Source organism: Macaca fascicularis, chromosome 11, assembly GCF_037993035.2.
Source record: "Macaca fascicularis isolate 582-1 chromosome 11, T2T-MFA8v1.1".
In the NCBI taxonomy this organism is placed as follows: Eukaryota; Metazoa; Chordata; class Mammalia; order Primates; family Cercopithecidae; genus Macaca; species Macaca fascicularis.
This window is the reverse complement of record NC_088385.1, coordinates 107,431,261-107,456,108: the sequence shown is the minus strand read 5'-3', so window position 1 is coordinate 107,456,108 and position 24,848 is coordinate 107,431,261. Positions and strand designations below refer to the sequence as shown.

At 42.1% G+C, this 24,848-nt stretch overlaps 1 protein-coding gene and 1 non-coding gene across 2 annotated transcripts in view; both read right to left on the bottom strand.

Moving 5' to 3' along the window:
• SLC17A8 (solute carrier family 17 member 8) overlaps positions 1-24,848 on the bottom strand; it is a 64,593-nt gene that overhangs the window by 9,176 nt on the left and 30,569 nt on the right. The window contains exons 3-10 of the mRNA XM_005571986.4: positions 22,104-22,222; positions 19,734-19,848; positions 16,867-16,954; positions 11,357-11,443; positions 10,742-10,881; positions 10,475-10,624; positions 9,059-9,191; positions 412-522 (exon numbers count right to left, since the gene is read on the bottom strand). Of these exons, the coding sequence (XP_005572043.3) occupies positions 412-522; positions 9,059-9,191; positions 10,475-10,624; positions 10,742-10,881; positions 11,357-11,443; positions 16,867-16,954; positions 19,734-19,848; positions 22,104-22,222 (943 nt within the window). The remainder of the gene's footprint in view (positions 1-411; positions 523-9,058; positions 9,192-10,474; positions 10,625-10,741; positions 10,882-11,356; positions 11,444-16,866; positions 16,955-19,733; positions 19,849-22,103; positions 22,223-24,848) is intronic.
• On the bottom strand, positions 10,971-11,076 carry LOC123567807 (small nucleolar RNA U13). The gene has a single exon (XR_006690909.2). It is a non-coding gene; the product is annotated as a small nucleolar RNA U13 (small nucleolar RNA).

The following is a 24,848-nucleotide window of genomic DNA, read 5'->3' as shown; positions in this document are numbered from 1 at the left end:
TCTGATTCTATGACTGTAATGATACTCACAGTTCTCTAGCCAGAGGCGAGGCTTGAAAAAGTCACAGGAGCCTCTATCAGGTAGGGTGACATGGTGCTAAAGTATGTAAGTCCACTTCACCCAGGACATACGCTTGGGCCTCTGCTCATATCTCAGAAGGGTCATCTGCGCTTTGTGTCTTTTCCCATAACAAAGTAAGTAGGAAAAATTCCACCTTAACTGAACTCCCAAGCCCAGTTCTCAGTGATCTTACAAAATCACCCCTACTAGATGACATTCTCTGGGCGGTGGTCCTGCTATCTGAGAATGGACTGGCTACTGAAAGAAGGTGCTACAATATCCTTGTCCTTCCTTCTTCCTGGGACTTGTTGAATCTATCGTCAAGACCTGGAAACCCAAAGGACACATTACCTGAAATAGCAAAGCCACTAAATCCTACAGCAAGCACCAGAAAGGAGATAGCCACCCCTTTGGTATGGGAAAAGCCAACCACCAGGAGTAAGGTTGCCTCCATGCCAAAACCTGCAAGTGGAAACAGCAAGGGAAAACAAAATGTCATTTTCATATCAGTCAACCCAAGTTCATTTATTTATCAAATAAGAACTAACCTATAATTCCACATACCTAAATTTATTTTGTTTGTGTGTGTGTGTGTGTGTCTTTTTTTTAAGTTCTGGAATTTAATTTTTTTTTTTTTTTACTTGAAGTTCTGGGATTTAAGTTCAGGGATACATGTGCAGAATGTGCAGGTTTGTTATGTAGGTATACATGTGCCATGGTGGTTTGCTGCACCTATCAACCCATCATATAGGTTTTATGCCCCACGTGCATTAGGTATTTGCTCTAATGCTCTCCCTCCCCTTGCCCCCTAGCAGGCCCCAGTGTGTGATGTTCCCTTCCCTGTGTCCATGTGTTCTCATTGTTCATCTCCCACTTATGAGTGGGGACATGCGGTGTTTGGTTTTCTGTTCCCCCACAGACCTACATTCTGGTACAGAGATTACAATGCCATGCAGGTATTTCATGACTACATGACTCTGCTAATATTCCCTGGGTGTTTGCAAACTTTCTAACATTATCCCGGTGCACCTTGAACACCACACGGTCCCAATAGGTTCCAGTGATGCTCCTGAGATGAGGGATGTTAATTATTAGTTGCTTCATGGGTAATTGCCCCTGCCATTGTTAAATACTAAAACTCTACTATATAACTGTGGTAATGATTCCCCTTTGACTAGTTATGGCCTTTCCCGTAAAAGTAAAATGACAACACTCTAATATTTATTGCCAAAAGCAACCAGAAAGCTGTAGCAAATATCTGAAACAAACAAGAAAAAATAAACACAGCACTTCACCACTTGTAAAGCAAAAGTCAAAATTTTTCTATTTCAGAAATTCACCAAGCTCTCAGGCCTCTTAAAAAAAAAAAAAAAAAAAAAAAAAAAAAAACGACAAATAGTACATGAGATTTTTGCACAGAAAATATTGCAGAACAAAAGTACTTTCTGTTCCTTTCATTCAGAATAATTGAGTCTAGCAAAATTAAAAAAAAAAGAATGAGGAAATTATGAAGTTTCTTCTCACCCGAAAAAAGAAGTTCAGCTAACAACAGACAGAAAAATAATATAAATATCATTTCCAAGTATATAGAATGCCTTAGGAGGGGGAAGAGACAATTAGTGGTGTTTCATTTGAAGACTGCTGATTCCAGACATCTCCACACAATTGTCCTACAGTACCTCAAAGGCAATATGCCCAAATCAATTCTCTCGTCCCCTATTTTTTTATTTATTATTATTTTTATTATTATTGAGACAGAGTCTTGCTCTTATCACCCAAGCTGGAGTGCAATGGTGTGACCTCGGCTCACTGCAACTTCTGCCTCCCAGGTTCAAATGATTCTCCTGTCTCAGCCTCCCAAGTAGCTGGGATTATGGGCATGCCCCACCATGCCCAGCTAATTTTGTATTTTTAGTAGAGTCGGGGTGTTTCCATGTTGGTCAGGCTGGTTTTGCCATGTTGGCCAGGCTGGCCACTCCTGACCTCGGGTGGTCCACCTACTTCAGCCTCCCAAAGTGCTGGGATTACAGGTGTGAGCCACCGCCCCGGCCTCTTCCCTTTTTTACTCCTAAACAAACAATGCAAACCGTCACCACCACGTGCTTTCTTCTCCTTCTCTAAATTAATCTTCTGTATTCTGTGTTTAGAACCCAGTCTTTAGAGTCAAACTGGTATGGGTTCACTTTCCACTTCAAAATCACTAATTGTGTGACCTTGAACAAGTTACTACACCTCTTAGATTCCTCATCCAAAAAATGGAGATAATACCACAGCCTTGTGAGGTAGTGGAAGAGTGAATGAAATTGGCATATGAGGTACTGAGTGTGGCACATGGGTACAGCTCAACAAATGGTAGCCAGAAGTCCGATGCAGAAATTTCAGAACTGCCTTGGACTTCTCCTCCTGCCTCAGCTTTCACGTACAAATCTGCAGGTTTGGCCTCGGAAATATCTGTCCAGTGTAACTGCCACTTTCTCCTCCCCTGTCACTGCTTTAGTTCCAGCACCTGTGACCTCTTACCAGGACAACTGCAATAAGCCACCTTTTTTTCTCCTTTTGTTTGAGATGGAGTAGTGCTCTGTCGCCCAGACTGGAGTGCAGTGGTGCAATCTCAGCTCATTGCAACCTCTGCCTCCCGGTTCAGGTGGTTCTCCTGACTCAGCCTTGCCAGTAGCTGGGATTATAACCCACCACCACGCCCAGCTAATTTTTTTTTTTTTTTTTTGAGACGGAGTCTTGCTCTGTTGCCCAGGCTGGAGTTCAGTGGCGTGATCTCTGCTCACTGCAGTTGCCTCCCGGGTTCACACCATTCTCCCACCTCAGCCTCCTGAGTAGCTGGGACTGCAGGTGCCCGCCACCACACCCAGCTAATTTTTTGTATTTTTAGTACAGATGCAGTTTCACCATGTTAGCCAGGATAGTCTCAGTCTCCTGACCTCGTGATCCACCCGCCTCAGCCTCCCAAAGTGCTGGGATTACAGGCGTGAGCCACCATGCCAGTCTAATTTTTGTATTTTTAGTAGAGGCTGGGTTTCCCCATGTTGGCCAGGCTGGTCTCAAACTCCTGACCTCAAGTGATCCATCTGCCTTGGCCTCCCAAAGTACTGGGATTACAGGCCTGAGCCACCATGCTCAGCCATAATAAGCCACTTTGGTAGTCTTCCCAACTCGTCCTCTTCTGATGCATTCTCAATACCACTGTCTTTCTAAGCCACACACCTCATTATTCGCTCCTGTGCTTAATGTATTTGTCATGGGCTCCACATCATGAGTATAGTGTTCTATAATGAATCCCTCCTGCCGTTCCAGTTTCATCTTCTTCCAGCCCTCATCTCTTTGCTTACCGCCCCCATTCTGTAGACAGCCATCTGTGCTATAGACATACTCCTCTATTAGCTGTTTTCTAACCACACAATACTGTCTCATGCCCGTATGTATTTTCACACATTGTTTCTTTACCTGGAATACTCTTCTCTCATCACTTTCTCTTTTTCTGAATAAATCTTACTATTTTTAAAGTCCAGATTAAATAGTGCCTCCTCTAGAAAGCTTCCCTAACAACCCTCTCCCTACCCTCAACCAATGAAGCTGACATCACCTTCTCATCATTTTATAGAACTTTTCAATATTGCTTTGTAACTTTTCATTTGTGTTTCTGCCTCTCCCACAAAACTGTATATTTAACACAGAGTATGGCTAGCATGTAGTATGCACTCAATAAATAATGTTTGGCCAGACATGGTAGTACACACCTATAATTCCAGCTCTTTGGGAGGCCAAGGCAGGTGGATCACCTGAGGTCAGGAGTTCAAGACCAGCCTGGGCAACATGGCAAAACCCCTTCTCTACAAAAATATGAAAGTTAGCCAGGCACGGTTGCATGTGCCTGTAATCCCAGCTACTCGGTAGGCTGAGGCAGGAGAATCACTTGAACCTGGGAGGTGGAGGTTGCAGTGAGCCGAGATTGCACCACTGCACTCCAGCCTGGGCAACAGAGTGAGACTCTGTCTCTACATACATACATACATACATACATACATACATACATACATAATGTTTAATGAATTAATGCAAAGGAAAGGAAATGGGACCCAGAATAAAGAAAATAAGATTTACAAGCTAAAGTACTTACCGTAAATGATGGTTATTAATATTTGCCTTTTTGAACCATTTCTTCAACACTACTATAAAGAAGGGCAAGAACTAATAATTGTTTTAAATGACTTCTAAAGAGGATGAAATGTAATTAGGGAAGTCTTACTTTTAAAACTATATGCTTTATATCGTTGCTACTTTTTCTTAATTTTGTTTCAACATTTAAGATTACACATAGGGAAAAATTGCTAGTGTTTCATATACTAACTATATATGTCTTAGAAGTGGCCTATCCTAAATAACAAGACATTTGGCTGAAACTTCTTTTATTTTAACACTCTCAACAGAAGCGTGCAGAAAGTTAATTCCCCCAAAGAATTAGAATGATGATATTGTGTAAAGAATAAAACTTACAAATGATACCCATACATCAGGTCATCTGTAAGAAAACAATTTTTGGCCAAATAGCAGATTGCCAATGGAAAAAAAAGTATTTAAAAGCCTAAATGGTTTCTACTGACAGTTAAAATACTAGAGACAGGGCTGCATGTTTCAGGAGCTTAAGGATAAAATTTGAACTTTAGGGGTAATGAGGAAATCCTTAAAACCGAACCTATTTAGAATTGCCAAGAAAAACAAAACTAGGACTTAAAGGCCTAAGAAATATTTTATTTCATATTAAAATAATCTGAAGTTCACACATGCAACTGATTCAGCCACAATAGAATTTTTGACCTCAGTTACACTTTACATGTTCTATAGAGGGGACAGGACAAGAATTTGGCATCTGTCTTTAAGTATCATAGACGTGGACCCTGATTCAGAATGAATTGAATATCATGTCTTAAGTGATCTCTTTTGCTTTAAATGATTTTAATGGCACATTGAAATCTATGGAAAGAAAAGATGACAGGCTCCAAGATATGTGTGATCCTTCTCAGATGAGAAATGCCTTCTATATTTCTTATTAGGAAACCAAAAAGCCAACCAAAATTCTCTGGAAGATCATACCAGTGCTTCGTCATTTCCAAATCAACCTGCATTCTTCACTGATAGCACAAAACTTTATTTTCATGTAGTTATCTCTGCTCTAGCATCTCTGTATTTAAGCAGAAAAAAGTGGGACCATTATGGTCTTTTTAAAATTTTTATGTTCTATATATAACTCACTTGTCCTACTATGTCAAAATATAAAACAACATGAAAAGCCATGTGAAGAGGTATTTTTTAAAGATGGGAGATGAGGCAGAAAGATTCCACATAGGCCTTCTAGTTTCTTCAGAAAAAAACTATTTCCTCTCAACAGGCACTTTGTTAGCAATTAAACATCTTTGAGAGTTCTCATCACCACAACATAACATCATCACCACCAATTAAGGAGAAAGAGCAGAGGTATTGGGGCAGAATTAAATAGGAATAAGACATTCCCACAAAATATGCTCAAGAATCTCCAATGCATCTGGGTTTAGAAGAGGTTGTGCAAATAGTGTTTAAATCCAGAAGCTTCTTTAAAGTTGTTGGTTTAGAAGTACACGTTTCTGGCCAAGGGAAATACAAATGAATTGCAGATATTTGTTAAAGAACTCTGAAAAACTTCTGTGTTTTTTGCATCTTGAACACAGGAGAAGAAAAGCAGCATTAACATTTGTTGAGAATTTTTTATAGGTTGAACACCACACTAAGTGTATTTATACATTGTATCATTTAATCATCATAACTACTCTCTGAAGTAAATATTATTATGTAGATTTTAAAGATGAGAAATGTTGGCCCCGAGAATTTAGAAATCGACCCCCCTCTCTCCATCTCCATTGCCACCTCATTTGTCCAAGCCACCATCTTCTCTAGACAGGACAACTGAAATTGCCTCCTACCTGGTCTCCCTTCTTTTACTCTTGTACCCTGCATAATTCCCCAGATTAAAAATAAATAAATAAGGCCGGCCAAGGTGGCTCATGCCTGCAATCCCAGCACTTTGGGAGGCCGAGGCGGGCAGATTACTTGAGGTCAGGAGTTCAAGACCAGCCTGGTCAACACAGTGAAACTGTGTCTCTACAAAAATACAAAAGATTAGCCAGGCCTGGTGGCCCATGCCTGTAATCCCAGCTACTCAGGAAGCTGAGGCAGGAGAATCACTTGAACCCAAGAGGTGGAGGTTGCAGTGAGCTGAGATTGCGCCACTGCACTCCAGCCTGGACGACAGAGCGAGACTCTGTCTCAAAAAAAAAAAAAAAAAAAAAAAAAAATTCAGACCATATCCATTCTGTGCTTTAAATCACCTGCATCTCAATGTACTTCAAATAAAACCCAAGCTCTGCATTCACTGACAAGGCCTGACATGATCTGACCCTAGAAAAACATCCCAATCCCATCTCCTGTCACTCAACCATTCTGACTCCCCTTCCTTCTATTCTCACACAGGCCACATTCCTGCCTGCCCCAGGGTCATTGCACATACTATTCCCCTGCCTAAAATCTTTTCCTGAGAGAGCTGTAATAAGGCACCACATGGTAAGTTGCCAATATAGCCATGTGGACATATTCAGAGGGATCACTGGAGAATGGCATGGCTTTAAGGAAACACAAGAGGAGAACTGAGCTGGATGTATAGAGAGGACTGGGGTAAGAGGTGAAGGTGAGAACTCACAGGGAAAGAGAAAAGGAGTGGGCAAAGTCAGAGACAGAAAGATATGTTCAGGGCTTGGGTGAGGGCTGTTCAGCTGGAGCAGAATTTTATCATTAGAAGGGTGAGGCTTTGGCTACTGTATTAGTTTTCATTTTTTTAATTTTTAATTTTTTAATAGAGACAAGTTCTCACTATATTGTCCTGACTGATTTCAAACTCCTGAGCTCAAGTGACCTGCCTGCCCCGACCTCCCAAAGTGCTAGGATTACAGGCGTGAGCCACTGCACCCGGCCTACCACTGTATTAGTTTTCATTTGCTGCTGTAATAAATTACCACAAACTCAGTGGCTCAAAACAATACAAATATCAAGTATTAACTGAGGGATAGACTTAGGGGTCTTTAAGATCTATTCCAATGATTAGATGCCACCTCTAAAATATGCTCTGCACTATTGTACAGTTCTGGAGGCCGAGAATCCAAAATGGTACAGGACTAAAGTCAAGGCAGCAGCCTACGAAGTTGCATTCCTTCTAGAGGTGCTATGGCAGAATCTCTTCTTGTCTTCTCCAGCTTCTAGGGTCTGCTTGCATTCCTTGGCTTGTGGCTGCATCACTCTGACTCCTGCCTCCACCATCACATCTTCTTTTCTGACTCAGACCCTCCTTCCTCCTTTTATAAGGATTATTGTGATTAGATTGGGCCCACCTAGATAATGCAGGATAAACTCCCATCTCAAGAAACTCAATTTAATCCCACCTGCAAAGTCCTTTTGACATGTGAGGAAACATATTCACAGCTTCTGAAGATCAGGACATGGACATTATTCTGGCTGCTACAGGTCTCTTGGAGAGGACTTGCATACAATATCCCAGAGCTTCACCTCCTGCCTACCAGACAGCAAACCTACATCCACTAACCCTCAGTCCCCTACAGGAAAGTTCAAGCTAAGGTCAGGTGCACACATCCCTGCCCGGGACCAGCAGTCAAGCAACTGGGAGAACAGGTGCCAACAGACTCTTAGGCTTTCTTCCCGAAATGCTCTGGGATCAGATCATGCCTGCTGCTGTGTCCCTCGGTAGTCTTCACTTCTAAACGTTCCAGACCTAGCTAATCTGTCAGAGCATGCGCAATCCGTCTCTTTCAACTTAATATCACGGTTGTGAGCTCTTGCCCATAGGTGGCGCTATCCTCTACCTCCTGCCCGCTCATCCTGACACTAGTCCTGCAAAGGGGTAGCAGCAAACTAAGCTTTGGCGGTGGGCTCCGGCGGACCTGATACCTTGCAGGGATCTGCTACTTGAGCAAGTCCCTTTATTTTACCTCTATTTCCTCATTGCAAATTGCATATAGTAATAGTACCTGCTCCACATGGTGGTTATGAAGATTTTTAAAATAATGTATGTAGAAGATTTAGCTTAATGTCTGGCACAGAAAGCATTCAATAAATGTTCATTTTAAAAGCTAAACAAAAAAGATGAGTTTTTTGAAAAGCACTTATGAACATTGTAGAGGTTCACAATTACTTTCGCCTACCTCTTTTGGGAAATCACCTAACATTCACTTTGTCTTTACAAAATGAAAACATAAAGCAGAAGCTAAATAAACCAGGAAAGAGAATGGTGTCTGTGTGTGTATACCCCATGCACAAGCATAGGTTAGGAGGAAAGATTACTTTTCTTCTGTTTCTTACTAAAACATATGGATAGGTAGAAAGGTAAGGAGAGAAGGGAATAAACTACATAAGCAAACAATAAATGTGGAAGGATGTATGGAAGAGTCCCGGCTGGATGACCTCTTGGCAGGACTGTGATGTACAACACTCAAGTATCTGCTGAGGGACAGACTTAGAGGTCTTTAAGATCCACTCCAATGAATAAATGTCACTTTTTTTTTTTTTTTTTTTTTTTTTGAGACGAAGTCTCACTGTCGCCCAGGCTGGGGTGCAGTGGCGCTATGTCGGCTCACTGCAAGCTTCGCCTCCTGGGTTCATGCCATTCTCCTGCCTCAGCCTCCCAAGTAGCTGGGACTACAGGCGCCCACCACCAAGCCCGGCTAATTTTTTATATTTTTAGTAGAGATGGGGTTTCACTGTGTTAGCCAAGATGGTCTCGATCTCCTGACCTCGTGATCCGCCCGCCTCGGCCTCCCATAGTGCTGGGATTACAGGCGTGAGCCACCGTGCCCGGCCTAAAAGTCACTTCTTAATATATGCCCTGCAGTTCCGCTTACCCTAATTCTACAAAAGCTGCCTAAGCCATCTATGAAATCCACAGTACCTCCACAGTTCATGATTTTTCTGACAGCAGTTGTGGTCAAAATTTGTCTGCTTCTTAAATAATCAGCCAATTGTCCTCCAATAGGTACAACGATTGTCATAACCATGTGTGGGACTGCTGACAAGAGACCCACCTGGAAGGGAAAGAAACAATAAGCAATTTGTCATTACTTCTGAGAGAGGGGCCTCCCTAATTCCCTTGCCCACCTCCACTCCACAGCCCTCCTACCTACCACCACCAAATTTAAGCATCTAATTATGTGGGATCTGGGAAGGTCTGAATTTCATAATAAATAAATGATGAATGAGTGAATGATTTTAGACCTATCTGTGTCCTCTACCAAACTGGAAGCTCCTTGAGGGCAGAGATGACTTTTCTTTATTACAGAGGGCATGGCACATGGGAGATAAAGAACTTGGCACCCAGTGAGCACTGATGACTGATGACAGCCACCATTTCACGACTATGGCAGCTCTTCCATGGTCACTTCTGACAGTATCTGTAGCTAGGCAGACATTTGTGCCTGCGTGGCTGCTGTTCTTTCCCTTGTAGGAAAGAGGTTTAATTATCTTATGATGACAGTTTATGATTCACTATCCACACCCTTCCTCCCTAAAACACAATTGGCTTGATGATAATGTCTGGGAGCACTGAAAGAGGTTCTTGCTTTTTTTTCTTTTTCTTTTTTCTTTTTAGACAGAGTCTTGCTCTGTTGCCCAGGCTGGAGTGCAGTGGTGCAATCTCGCCTCACTGCAACCTCCGCCTCCTGGGTTCAAGTGATTCTCCTGTCTCAGCCTCCTGAGTAACTAGGATCACAGGCGTGTGTCACTACGCCCAGCTAATTTTTATATTTTTAGTAGAGGCAGGGTTTCGCCATGTTGGTCAGGCTGGTCCTGACCTCAGGTGATCTGCCCGCCTTGGCCTCCTAAAATGCTGGGATTACAGGCGAGAGCCACCATGCCTGGCAGAAAGAGGTTCTTTCTAACCCATTGCAAGCAATGATTGTTACTGCTATAGTCACCATTATGGAGACGGGGTGTTCTGCAAAATGAGTGGTAAGGTTCTTACTGTTACTCACTGAGTAGCTTATAGGAAAAAAAGAAAACTCACACCCTCAAATCTTTTTATCCTCACCTAATATGCCATCCTTGAGCTAGCTTCAAAAACACTTTAAGATTGGGTACAACATAAATCTTTAAAGCAGCTTAATACGACTCTGATCCTTGCTAAGAAGAAATTAAACAGCTATGCATACTATGCATAGAATGTATAACTTGTCTGACAGCCGGGCTATTAGGTGTCACAGAACTGTTATGAATTATGATCAGCAATTTAATTATTTTATCATACAAAGTTATTCTCTGTAGAATGAAAAGATTTAAAGTTCAAGAATATTTGGAGCATCTGTATGTTTACCTTACTTATTGCAAATCCAAAGACCTCTTCAAAATAAGCAGGCTGACTTATAAGGAGCAAATAAAAGGTCCAGCTTCTGCAAAAATTTGCCACGATGATTGCATAAACCGGCAAAGACGTGAAAAATCTTTTCCATGGGGTACTAAATTTCTAGGGAGTAAAAACACCGTGAGATTTTTTAGTAAAGATATTGACGTTTTTTCTGTAAATAGGCAACACAATCACTCATGAAGAGAGGTAAGTCTTCACTTGACTTTTTATACTTACACTTAGACTAACCACGCTGGCCCCCTCTCCTATGCTTGTCTCTATGTAGGTCTTCTCCTCGTTGGATATTGTTGGATGAGCTGCTGGGCACTCATAGGCCTGCAACAGCCAAAACATGTACCAAATAATCCCAAACATACCTGCAGTTAAAAAAGAAAAGACTGGGTTATATGGTCTCATTTTCTTCCATTTCTAAATTTTTCAATTTTTACCATATATATTTTTTGCATGTAAAATGGGTAATGCGCCAATGTCGTAACAAGGTTTGAGGGACTCAAACATCTCACACATGTATGTGAACACTCAATTATCACGTTTATGAACTACAAAAGGATCTTTACAATATTTCCAAATGGCAGTATGTTCAGCTAGGGGAAAGTATTTTGTTGATGTTCCTGTTGTTGTTAACTGGTATTTCAAGAAAGACAATGTTCTGCTTATTTTTTTTAGGTCAACTTTAAACATTAATCAAATCATAGATGAAGTATTCCATTTCTACAATAAACTTGTTTTAGTAATCTCTATTTGGATGTAATGAACTCTGAGCCAAACCCATATGCAGTAAAATATCATCTCTATGAGTCACATGTGAACCTGTGAAGTCAAATCACTCACCATAAATATAAAAGACAGAGGACCATCCAATGTACTGCACCAACACCCCAGCCAGGGGCATGGCAACCACTGCCCCTGCATAGGAACCTGGAACAAGAAAAGATTGAGGGAATCTGACCAATCATCACACAAGCCTTTTCGGCTCATTTAGAATTCACGTGGTAAAGTCAGGAATGAATCCAACTGAGCAGGAGTCAGACTGTCTCCGTGTAGAGAGACAGGCAAACTCCCAGTGTGCCTTAGAACGGGGCTTCCAAGAGAGGAAGGTCACCAACATGCCCTTTAACTCCATCCAGGGACCACACAGGATTTAGACAAAGGTTGATCCTGCACCACAGTTTGGAATTACATGAGAGAATGGAATCAGAAGATGAAAAAAATCTAAGAGAAATTTTGAAAATTCAACCAGGCACAATATTGGATGCTAAAAAGAGCAAGCAAAGGAACATACAAAATTTGCTTAGGAAGACTGGGAGGATTCTCATCCAGATCTTTAAATGAGGGATATTAAATTATTTAAGAGATCATGATTTTTAAAGTCTTGATTAAAAGAACAAAAAGGAGAGGGTTGCCAGGCACAGTGGCTTATGCCTGTAAGCCTAACACTTTGGGAGGCTGAGGCGGGCAGATCACTTGAGGCCAAGAGTTCAAGACTAGCCTGGTCAACATAGCAAAACCCCATCTCTACTAAAAATACAAAAAATTAGCCTGGCATGGTGGCACATGCCTGTAATCCCAGCTACTTGGAAGGCTGAGGCCGGGAATCGCTTGAACCCGGGAGGCGGAGGTTGCAGTGAGCCAAGATCTCACCACTGCACTCCAGCCTGGGTGATAGAGCAAGACTATGTCTCAAGAAAAAAAAAAAGGTGAGGGGTGAACAATTAAATTCCAGATGGCAAGAGGGCTGCTGTCTCCATTCAGCTCCTGAATGGGTACATTTTTACATGTATTTGTTACTTTGTAAAACTGAAGCTTGCAAATGCTTACCTGTGTGTGAATGTTTATCTTGTCTAGACAAGATAATTGTGACTAGAGGCAGTGACCTGACCTCTGCTATCCTCTGGACATCTGGTAGGGAAACATGAGCCCTGTGACCTCCCATTATTAGGAGTTATTAGCTGAAAGGAAAAGTTACTCTCTGAAACTCCCCCTGGGCTATAAATGAAAAAACTCTTGCTTCAGAAAAAGTGAGTGATGAAAGGAAATTCTGTATCCCAGAATTCGATGCTAAGGAAGATCTTTAGGAAGTGGGAGGTTGGGGATCTTCCAGAGAAGTAGATTAAATCCCATCTTTCCAAGGTGGGCCTGACCCTCGGTGAAAGGCCCAGTTTGAGATCTGGAATCTGAACATCTTGACACCCAACGAAGTTAAGAGACTCATTTTTTCTCAGAGATAAGATGGGAATGAAATATCCATCTCAAGGGACTGTTTTGAGGTTCAAATAAACTATGTGAAGATGCTTTGTAAGCTATAAAGGGTTACACAAATGCCAGCTATTACTGCTATTATCATGTACAGAATGACAACACACTCAAAAAACAAACAATCTCAGAGTTCCTCAAACCAATAAGGTGAGCGCTCCAGGCATCTGTTGAGAATGGACTGCAGGTCTGACTCTGCTGTGCATGGAGATAGGGTGGCCTTCATCCCCAGGCCAAATACCCTGGGAGGTGGGGTGGGTGAGTCTGGTTTAGGTAATGCAAAAGAATACCTGGGGCAGGAGCAGGTAGAGAATAACCCCCACCAACTAAGATGCACTGAGTGCTTTCTGGGCGCCTAGTATCATGCTAAGTATTCTGTACCCATGACTTTGTTTAATTCTCCTTCAACTTGACAAGGTAGGTACCAGTATGACCTTCATTTTATAAGGAGAAAGCAGGCTGGGGGAGGGGAGGTGGATTGCCTGAGGTCACACAGGTAGAGGAGATGACAAGTCACTGGATAGGGGCCCAGGTCTGTGGAACCCCAAAGCCCTTACTCTTATTTAATCTTTCAGCTATGCCTCCTTCACTCACAATCACCTGATAATTCCCCTTACATAGTAAGAAGCATTCTTTCATTGGGGAAACTTTACAATGTGATATGGCTTGGCTCTGTGTCTCTACCCAAATCACATCTCAAATTGTAATCCCCATGTGTTGAGGGAAGAACCTGGTGGGAGGTGACTGGGTCATGGGGACAGATTTCCCCCATGCTGTTCTTATGACAGTGAGTGAGATCTTATGAGATCTGATGGTTTAAAAGTGTGGCACTTTCCCCTTCTCTCTCTTTCTCTCCTGCCACCATGTAAGACGTGCCTTGCCTCCCCTTTTGCCTCCTGCCATGATTGTAAGTTTCCTGATGCCTCCCCAGCCATGCAGAACCATGAGTTGATTAAACCTCTTTCTTTTATAAATTACCCAGTCTCAGGTGGTTCTTTATAGCTGTGTGAAAACAGACTAATACACAATGTGACCTAAACTACCCTTCTTTTCTATCAGAAAAAAATCTTCCTCATCCTTTTAGACACCCTCCAATGTCAGTTCCTATTAGACACAGCCCCTTGAGCAGACAACAGGGTACTCAGCCCTTAGTGCAGCTGCCCCCCGCTGCTCCCAGACTACCCTGGGGAGCAGACTGCAGCTCAGTCCCCTGGGCCTCAGATGATTGTTGAATGATATGTGGAGAAGGGAAGAACGGAACTGGGGGTGAGAAAGAGGTCCCGGTTCTGCCCTCACTAGCTGCAAGAATTTAAATTTTTTTTCCCTCGCTCAGCCTTAGTTTGCTCCACTATAAAATAATGGGTTGTAACTGGATGTATTAGTCTGATTTCACGCTGCTGATAAAGACAAACCCAAGTCTGAGCAATTTACAAAAGAAAGAGGTTTAACTGGACTTACAGTTCCACGTGGCGGGGGAGGCCTCACAAACATGGCAGAAGGCAAAGAAGAGCAAGTCACATCTTACGTGGATGGCGACAGGCAATGAGAGAGCTTGTGCAGAGAAACTTCCGTTTTTAAAACCATCAGATCTCATGAGACCCATTGACTATCACAAGAAAAGCACGGAAAAGGCCTACCACCACGATTCAATCACCTCCCGCCAGGTTCCTCTCATAAAACGTGGGAATTATGGGAGCTACAAGACGAGATCTGGGTGGGGACACAGCCAAACCATATCAGTGGATGTTTTCTAGAATCCCTTCTAACTCCAATATCTTTTGAGATTAAGAATTGATTCGCTCCAAGCCTGGGTTTCCTTCTTTAACATTTTCCTTAAGTTGTTCTTTGAAACCAAGGCCACACCTTAGCTGGGACATGTAATGAAGCTTGTGTCCTTGATCAGGTAACTTTCCTTGAGAGTCCAACCATTTCTTAAATCAACCCTATTAGGGCTATAAAAACACACTAAGAATGGGGAGTGGCTGCTAGTCATTCTCATTTTGCTGGCAAATCAAAACGAAAGGTCTTACAAATAAACCATCCAAAGAAAGTAAGGTCAAGGATCTAACAAGTCACAGGGCCAGCTGGGGTGGAGTCTTATCCTCTTCCAGAGTTGGTGTAAGCGCAGTAGTGTGATGGAGATGCTCTTAAACTGCAAATGAGTGGATGAAGATGGTTTTTAAGGACAAGAGACACTAAAGATGTAAAGACATCAAGGCTGAGTAGGCAATTCCCAAGTAGGCACAAAGTAGGCATATCGGTGAATACCTCACACCACATTTTCAAGGTTACTTTATTATTATTTCAAGGAGGTAAAAGGCCAGCAGGAAGAGGAAAATTAAAACATATGCAGAAATAAATAGAAAGCTATATTTCTCCCTTTAGCAGAGAATATCATCTTAGGAAAGGTGTGCTAGCTTGAAAAGCAGACAGACCTAAGCTGTGATTCACACTGCTTAGGCTACATAGTGACTTCCGTGGTCTAAGGTTTTTGTTGTTGTGGGGTTTTTTTTGTTTTGTTTCTTGTTTTTTGTTTGTTTTGTTTTGTTTTGTTTGAAACAGGGTCTTACTCTGTCACCTAGGCTGGAGTACAATGGTATGATCTCGGCTCACTGCAACCTCCGCTTCCGGACTCAAGCCTTGGCCTCCTAAGTAGCTGGGACCACAGGCATGGGCCACTGCAGCCAGTTAATTTTTTATATTTTTGGTAGAGATGGGGTTTCATCATGTTGTCCAGGTTGGTCTCAAACTCCTAGGCTCAAGCAATCTGCCACCTCAGCCTCCCAAAGTGCTGGGATTACAGGTGCGAGACACCTTGCCTGGCTGGTCTAAGGTACTTTTACCTTCATGGGCCCCTTCCCTCAACACATTTACCACTGTGTTGATGGCAGCAGCATGTGCTGTTGTTGTTCTGTTGTTGATTGGTACCTAGGGACCCAGCCACACCTAGAGAGGCCAGTCCCACTGGGGTAGCTTGGAAATGGGCAACCTCAGCAAGGTGAAGTTTGGAGAAGCAGGAATTGAAGTCACATACTACTTGGGGACTACTCATTTACTTTCAGATAAGATGGATGGTCTCTACTTCTTATTATCTGAGATATGATCACAAAAATTAATTTAAATATCTATATGACAATGTGTGCGTGGTGGGAGTGTGAAATAAGGAAAGCTCCAGATCAAAAGTCAGGTCTCGTTCTAGCTCCATGATCTTGGGCAAGTCACTGAACTTTAGTTTCATATAAAAAGAAGAGGCGTGAGATGCTTGATGATCCCATCTTTCCACTTTTGTCCTTAGCAAATGTCATTTGCTGGCTAATCCAACAACCACTTCCAACCCTTTCTCCCTTCCCCTTCACTTCCAACCCTTTCTCCCTTCCCCTTCACTCCTGAAGAGGCTGGTGAAGCTAGGTATCTGCTTGCCTAGACTCCTCTGCAGTTAGTAAAGCATACGATACAGTTAGGGCCAAATAAATTAAAGTGGAAGGTTGGTAGGGGGCTTTGGGAAAGCTTTTGTTTTCCTGATGAAAGGGACAAATGGAATAAGCACAGGAGTAAATAAAAAGCTATCTCTGAGGATAGCAGAGTAGAAAGTCAGAACATGCCTAGGCCCTGGATGGATTTTTGAGTGGCAGAACCAACACTAACAACCATTCACCTTTAGAATACTGTTATATAAAATAAATAGACTCATTTTAAGGCCCTTAGTAGGGTTTTCAGTTACTTGAAGTTAAAAAAGCATTCCATTTCCTTTTTCATTTTAGAGACAAGGTCTCACTCTGTCACTCAGGCTGGAGTGCTGTGGCCATCATAGCTTACTACAGCCTCAACCTCTCAGGCTCAAGCAGTCCTCCTGCCTCAGCCTCCCTAGTAGCTAGGATCCCAGGCACACACCGCCATGCTCGGCTTTTTTTTTTTTTTTAAAGACAAAGTCTCACTATATTGCCCAGGCTGGTCTCGAACTCCTGGGCTCCAGTGATCTTCCTGCCTCCTCGGCGTCCCTAAAGTGCTGAGATTACAGGTGTGAGCCACCGCATGAACCGAAAAAAAGCATTCGTAAATAAACTTTGTTATTATTCTAATACACCCACCACAAAAAGAGGTTGTGGCCAGTCGGCTTCTCTCCAAAGGTGGTGCCCACTTACTCCACATTCCATGGCAGGCTGGGTAGGTCACACCCTGGCAGAAGAGTTAAAAATAGATTAGTTGATTTGACTCTAGTTTCTGCTTGTGTTTAAAATATGGATGCTGCTTCTTCATACAGGCTACAATATAAAAGCCCAATTTATAGACACTGTTGTAGGTTGAATATTTGTGTCCCCACCAAATTCCTGTGTTAAAACCTAATTCCCAATGTGACGGTATTTGGAGATGGACCTTTGGGAAGTGACTAGGTAAAAAATGAATGAGATTAGTGCCTTATAAAAGAAACTCCAGAGAGCTCCCTCATCCCTTCTGCCTTGAGCAGACAAAGAGAAGGTAGTTGTTTATGAACCAGGAAGCTGGCCCTCCCAAGTCACCAATCTGCCAGCACCTCGACATTTGACTCCCCAGCCTCCAGAACTGTAAGAAATACATTTCTAGGCCAGGAGTGGTGGCTCATGCCTGTAATCTCAGCACTTTGAGAGGCCGAGCTGGGTGGATCACTTGAGGCCAGGAGTTCAAGACCAGCATAGCCAACATGATGAAACGTCATCTCTACTAAAAATACAAAAACTAGTTGGGCATGATGGTGCATGCTTGTAATCCCAACTCCTTGGGAGGCTGAGGCACAAGAATCACTTGAACCCAGGAGGCAGAGGTTGCAACGAGCTGAGATTACACCACTGCACTTCAGCCTAGGCAACAGAGTGAGACTGTCAAAACAATAAAAATAAAAAATTAAAAATTAAAAAAGCCAGGCACAGGCACAGTGGCTTATGCTTGTAATCCCAGCAGTTTGGGAGGCTGAGGTGGGCGGATCACCTGAGGTCAGGAGTTTGAGACCAGCCTGGCCAACATGGCGAAATCCTGTCAAAAATACAAAATACAAAAATTAGCCGGGTATAGTGGCATGTGCCCGTAATCCCAGCTATGCAGGAGGCTGAAGCAGAAGAATCGCTTGAACCTGGGAGGCAGAGGTTGCAGTGAGCTGAGATTGCACCACTGCACTCCAGCCTTGGTGACACAGTAAGATTCCGTCTCAAAAAAATAAATAAAAAATAAAAATAAAATTCTTTTTTTTATAACCTACCTAGTTTATGGTATTCTGTAGAAACCCAAATGGACTAAGACAGATACTAAACAGCATGATTCAGCTATTTTTGACTCACAGTACAGATGCTGAAATTCAAATACAGTTCACATGTAAGCATGCTAGAAGATGGGGGAAAGGTCTTTATATTTATATTTCATATTATCATAGACTATCAGTGTAGGAAGAGCCTTCCACAGTCAGCTGGTCCATCCTCTCATTTCAAGATACAGAACCTGAGGCTCAGGGCCATTAAGTGACTAAAATTTAGTCTTCATGGACGCTAATATCGCGTTCTTTCCACCACACGGGTACATCCCAAAGTGTAATATATGTCCCTCTAGTGGGACTAGAGTTGGATTTGAAATGATAAAACAACTTACATTCTTAATTATAACACATATATGCTAGTATATATATTACAATTAATCTATAATTAAATTTTTATATAATTATACTATATATATGTGTGTGTGTATATATATATATATATGCTTTGAAAAAGATGTAACTAGTGGCTGGGTGTGGTGGCTCACGCCTGTAATCCCAGCACTTTCGGAGGCAGAGGTGGGTGGACCACCTGAGGTCAGGAGTTCGAGACCAGCCTGGCCAACATGGTGAAACCCCATCTCTACTAAAATACAAAAAAATTGGTTGGTGTGGTGGCTGGCACCTGTAGTCCCAGCTACTCGAGAGGCTGAGGTAGGAGAATCGCTTGAATCCGGGAGGCGGATGTTGCAGTGAGCCGACATCATGCCACTGCACTCCAGCCTGGATGACAGAGCGGGACTCTATCTCACAGGAAAAAAAAAAGGAAAAGATGTAACTAGCACATCAAACCCATGATTTCAAAGATGTTGTTGCTTAGAATAATAGGTATCCTTTGTTTTTTGTTTTAAATGAGTCGATCTAGGGGAAAACGATAGGCAAATAATGGTACAAGTTATACATGGGCATAACAAACTGATGAAGGTCAGAGGTGAATGACTGTGTTTGGGAAACACTGTTGTATATCGAGGGTTGGCAAACTATGGCCAATTGGTTCACCATCTGTTTTTGTGTAGCCCACAAGCTAAGAATGTTTTTTACATTTTTAAATGGTGAGAAAAAAATCAAAAGAAGAATAATATTTAATGGCACACAACAATCATATGAAATTCAAATTTCAGTTTGTAAAATGTTTATTGGAACATAACCATGCCCATTTGTTTCTAGCTTGTTTCTGCCTGCTTTTGCACTACAGCAGCAGTGTTGAGTAGGTGCAACAGACACCGTATGGCCTGCAAAGTCCAAAATATTTACCTTCTGGCTCCATATCATGGTGCCTCCTTCATTGAATTAAATCTCTGCATCAAACTACACCCTTGGAAATGTACAGATTTATTAATGAATCCACTTAAATTGCTTTAGTGGAATGAGCCTTTGCTATGTGAACTGTAGGTTTGGGCTTCAGTTTCACTATCCATTAAAATGAAGAGGGTCGGGTTAGATTATCCCTAAGATCACTATGGAAGGGTCCTTTATTGTTCCTAAATGTAAAATCACACAAGGCATTTGAATTACAATTCTTGAAATTTTAGCCATTACCAGAGAATGGAAATAGCAGGAAAAGGAAGAAAATATAGAAACAAACTGAGTAAAGGGAGTTTTCTTCAGAAGCTGAACTTTCTAAAGGACTGGGCTGGCTCTAGCAACATCAAAAACTGTAAGGAAAGTATCTCCTACCTCCACTAGACCTTGCAGAATTCTGACACACATGACGCATCCGTAATGCACTCTGGCTGCAGAGGGAATGAACATGTTCAGAGTCGATGTTAAGAAGATGGCAGCTCCAAAGACCCTGAGGGACCAAAGCACTGTGTTATTCGGCAGGCCCGCTGATGGATATGGTACTTCAGCTAAGCACCAGAAACAAACCTAACAGTTCATGAAAGATCCCTGTGGAAATCCCTGTGGAAAGATCATGCCTGTAATCCCAGCACTTTGGGAGGCTGAGGTGGGTGGATCACCTGAGGTCAGGAGTTTGAGACCAGCCTGGCCAACACGGTGAAACCCCATCTCTACTAAAAACACAAAAAATTAGCCGGGTGTGGTGGCTGGCACCTGTAATTTGGAGAAATAGATGTGTTAGGGTCTAGTATGCCCCAAGCTAGATTCTTGGGCTTCTTTGATTCCCAAGCTCTGGCCCCTGGACCAACTATGAACAAATTTTTGGCAGTACAGGGATGTCCTGCCTGGATGACGTCCTGAGAAGTTGGAGATTGGCCAGGTTCAGGTAAGCTTGCTAGAGACCTACCATCCTGCCTGGTGCCCCCTGACCGGCCTTTTCTGACTGTTACTGTATGTTTGAGGTTGTTTCTTGCTTCCCAGAGCTGCTCTCAGTTTACCAGAAGGAAACACTGTCTATCCAAGAAGCATTGTATGTCCTGGGACCAGAAGCACAAAACAGGTTGTGTACCTGTCTTAGCTCCCATTCCCTGACCAGCCCAGTGTACCCTGGGAAAAGAGAGAAAGCAGCATTTTCTTCCCCTCTCACATATGTTAATGATGTTTCCACTTTTTTTATGTGCTGGGAAATTAGATTATGTGTGATTTTTTTTTCAAGGCAGAGGTGTAAGCAGTAACCCAGGAAACCATAGAAACCAATATTTTATCACTTTTTAAAAAGAATACAATAGGTAAGTAGCAATAAATAAAAGACATAAATTAGACAAGAACCTAAATAAATACATGCTTATTCATATTGAGATCTTATGGTAGTGGCTTCCAATTTTTTTACCTTAACCCGTAAACAAAATATATTTTATATTGCAACCCAGTCCACACTCATACATACAAATGTAACTGAAACAAGTTTCAAAAACCAATAGTTACCCTTATGTGCAATGCATTCAGATATTTTCTATTCTGTTTTATTCTATTTGATTATCTTTTCTTCTATTTCTCTCTTTCTTTTTAAAAAATGCTCGTTGGTAAATCATCATATTGTTTTCACAACTATCTAATGAGTTGTGCTTTAGAATTTGAAAAAAACATTTTTTAAAAATGTAATGCACTTCATGAAATCCATTTATGGAAAGTCATAGGGGAAATAAAATTGGAAGGGACCTGGAGAGATTTAGTTCACTCCTTTTCTAATACATGATACACTCTACAACATGTCCCCCAAGTGGCCATCCTCCTCTGCTTGAATACCTCCAGTGACAGAGAACTCACTGCTTCTTGAGACAGCTCACTCTGTTCTTGGATACTTTTAATTGCTCAAACACCCACTACAGAGTCTCAAGGACATGAGAGACACATCTTGCAGTCTAGAGGCAAGCCCCCACCACTCATCTGAGAAAACCTTTTCTGGGTGATATTAACATAAGATTACAGAATGTCACTGGTCAAGGAGAACTGAAATACAATTTAGTCCAATGTTTCATTTCACAGATGAAGAAACTGAGGCCCAGTGAGGGAAGGAAAGTGACTCAATAGAGGTCACCCAGTGATCCAGTTAAGGGGCAGGAACCTCTCCTGACTCAGAGTTGATTGCTCTTTTTACCACATAATCACTTGAAGAATTGCAAGGTAAATTTAATTGGATGAAAAATGAAATAAAAAGAGACTCTTGACTGGGTGCTGGTGGCTCATGCCTGTAATCCCAGTACTTTGGGAGGCTAAGGCGGGTGGATCACTTGAGGTCAGGAGTTTGAGACCAGCCTGGCCAACACGGCGAAACCTCGTCTCTACCAAAAATACAAAAATTAGGTGGGTGCAGTGGTGCACACTTGTAATCCCAACTGTTCGGGAGGCTAAAGAACCAGAATTGCTTGAATGCCGAGTGGGGTGGGGGAGGGGGCGGGGCAGAGGTTGCAGTGAGCCAAGATCACACCACTGCACTCCAGCCTGGGTGACAGAGTGAGACACTGTCTCAAAAATAAAAATAAATTAAGAGCAGGGTCATTTGGGATCAGCATCTGTGAATTGCATCTATCCAGATGGCTCCTATTTTTCATTCTGCACCCCCAAATTGAGAGCTAGCTATGCAGAATTTATAGGTACAAAGCCACATTTCATTGGTTTGTATCATGTTATATCAATTTATCTTACCTGTTAGCAGCAAACTTGTTTGAAATGAAACCACCTGGAATTTGTGTCATAATATAGCCCCAGAAAAAAGATCCATGGATAAGGCCCACTGTTTCTGGATCCCAGTTAAACTGTGCCGTCTGGAAATGAGAAATCAGATATAGTTGTGTTTCTTAGAAAAAGGCTGACAACCATTTTTCACCAACGAGCCTACACAATAATAACCTCATGAGGTCTTTCTTTTTTCATTTATTCAACACATGTTTATGGAGGGCATCTTACATACTTGGGGTATAGCAGCAAGCAAAAGTTCTAGGCCAGGCATAGTGATGTGTGCCTGTAGTCCCAGTTATTTAGGAGGCTGAGGTGGGAGGATGGCTTGAGCCCAGGAGGTCGAGGCTGCAGTGAGCCAAGATAGTGCCAATGCACTCCAGACTGGGCAACAGAGTGAAACCCCGTCTTAAAAAACAAAACCGGCCGGGTGCGGTGGCTGATGCCTATAATCCCAGCACTTTGGGAGGCTGAGGCAGGCGGATCACGAGGTCAGGAGATCGAGACCATCCTGGCTAACATGGTGAAACCCCATCTCTACTAAAACTACAAAAAAAAAAAAAAGAAATTAGCCGGGCATGGTGTATATGTATATGTATATATATACACATACATACATATACACGTACATATATATATGTATATATACACACACACAGTGAAAACACAAAATAGCAATGAATGCTAAGGAGAAAATAAAATAGTTTGTGAAGAAAGCAAAAAATGGGGTTTTGTGGGGGCTACTAAGTTATTTGCTACATTATTCAGATGCCAGTTTAGTGATAGCACAAAGAGAATTAGAGTCTTAAGTCTCTCATTTCTTAATGAGGACAGTAAAGCCCATTCTACCTACCCATAGGATGTATGGGGATAAATGGCATGAATATTTCCAGTGGCTTTTCTCTCTGCTTAGAGATTTTGCATGTAGCAGATTAGGATAGTGACCGGCACACAGTGTAGACTCAATAAACGTTAACAGTCATTACTGTTACAATGCTGATGGCAATGGCAACAACACAACCTTCCACAACTCTTAGGCCATTGAAAATGTGATTCTCTAGGGCTGGAATCCCTTTCCTCATGTTCTTTCCCAGGTAAAGTAACTTATTCTTTTTAGACTCATTGTAAATGGTCCTTCCTCGGAGGAAGCTTCCTGAATCCCCAAAATTGAACTGGTCCCTTTTTCCTGGGCTTGTCTTCAGTGAATGGACATCCACATGTGAATTTCCCACACAGGGCACCAAGAAACTCTAAGATAGCAGCCATGTCCTATTTGACTTATAGTCTCAGTACCTAAATCAAATGCCTGGGAACATAGAAGGTCCAAGTGTGTATTCGCCAAATGAATGAATAAATGAATGGCTTTGTAAAGCTTTTTGATATCAAAATGCAAACATGGAGTAAGAGGGTTCCTAATTATCATCATAGTATGTTTTATAAATTTTCATCACAGCTTATTTTCCTGTCACAAGTTGTTACATATTTATCTGCCCATCTGTTCAACGTTCATGCTGTGCCTCCTGAATGCAACGTTAGGTGCTGGACAGTGTAAATACAGACTCAAATCAGCATTGCCTTTGCCTTCTAGGAGCTCACAGTCCAAGTCACTTTGGCCTATACTCTCTCATTTTATGAATAAGAAAGTTGAAGCTCAATGGTAAAAAGGAACTAGCTAATTATAATTAATTCAAATCAGCTCACCAAATTTATATTTTGTGTTTATTATGTAACACACATAGTTCTACGCACTGGGGTACAGCAGTGAACAGCCGTAGTGACTCCTGCCTTTTTGAAGATGCCAGTGGAGATAGCCGGCAATAAACAATTACAGGCAGAGTTAGATGGTAACCAGCAATAAGATGAAAAAATAAAGCAGGGAAGGGAATAGGAAGTATTGGATGGCAGTGAGGTGGGGTAAATTTTAGACAGAATGGCCAGGAAAGGCTTCACTGAGAAGATGAGTTTTAAGTAAAGACCTAAAGAAAGGAAGGGAGCAAGTCATATGGTGATCTGAGATGTGAGCTTTCCAGGCAGAGAGACAGCAAGTGCAAGGGACCCGAGGTAGGGTTGTGTCTTGTGTGTTGGAGGAAAAGCAGTATGTCAGTATGGCTGGAGGGTAATGAACAAGGAGGAAGAGAACAGGTGTTAGTGCAAGAGAGGTTACAATGATGAAGGGTTCTTTAAGACATCATAGGAACTCTGGCTTTTAGACAAAGAGAGATGAAAACCATTGGAAAATTTGAGCAGAGGTGGAATATGGTTTCACCGAGGCGCTTTCTACAGATTTCCTCCTTTAATCTGTAAAACACCTAGAGGTAATTGCAAATGAGGAAACTAAGGCTTAGAGAGATTAGTTTACTTGTCCAAGGTCATACAACTATTTGCAAGGAAAAGGGGATGCAAAACCTCTCATCTGCCTAACCCCAAAACACGATATTCTTTCTATTGCTTGGAGAGACTTATTTTCTGACTAAGGAGAGACCAGACTTCTTTGCCAAGATCCACAGAATTATCCGAGGATCCAAGACAGGAGGGAACTAGACCCTTTTAACTCCCACTTCAACCAGTTGCTAATTGTCAATCACAACCTCCCTTTCTCATGCCTTTCTCTCTGGAGAAATAGTGCTTCTGTCAATCTCTGAAAAATAATACACGAATAAGAGCCCCTAGGCTACTGAGAACTGACTTTTATTGTCTTTTGAGTCCCATTAAAAT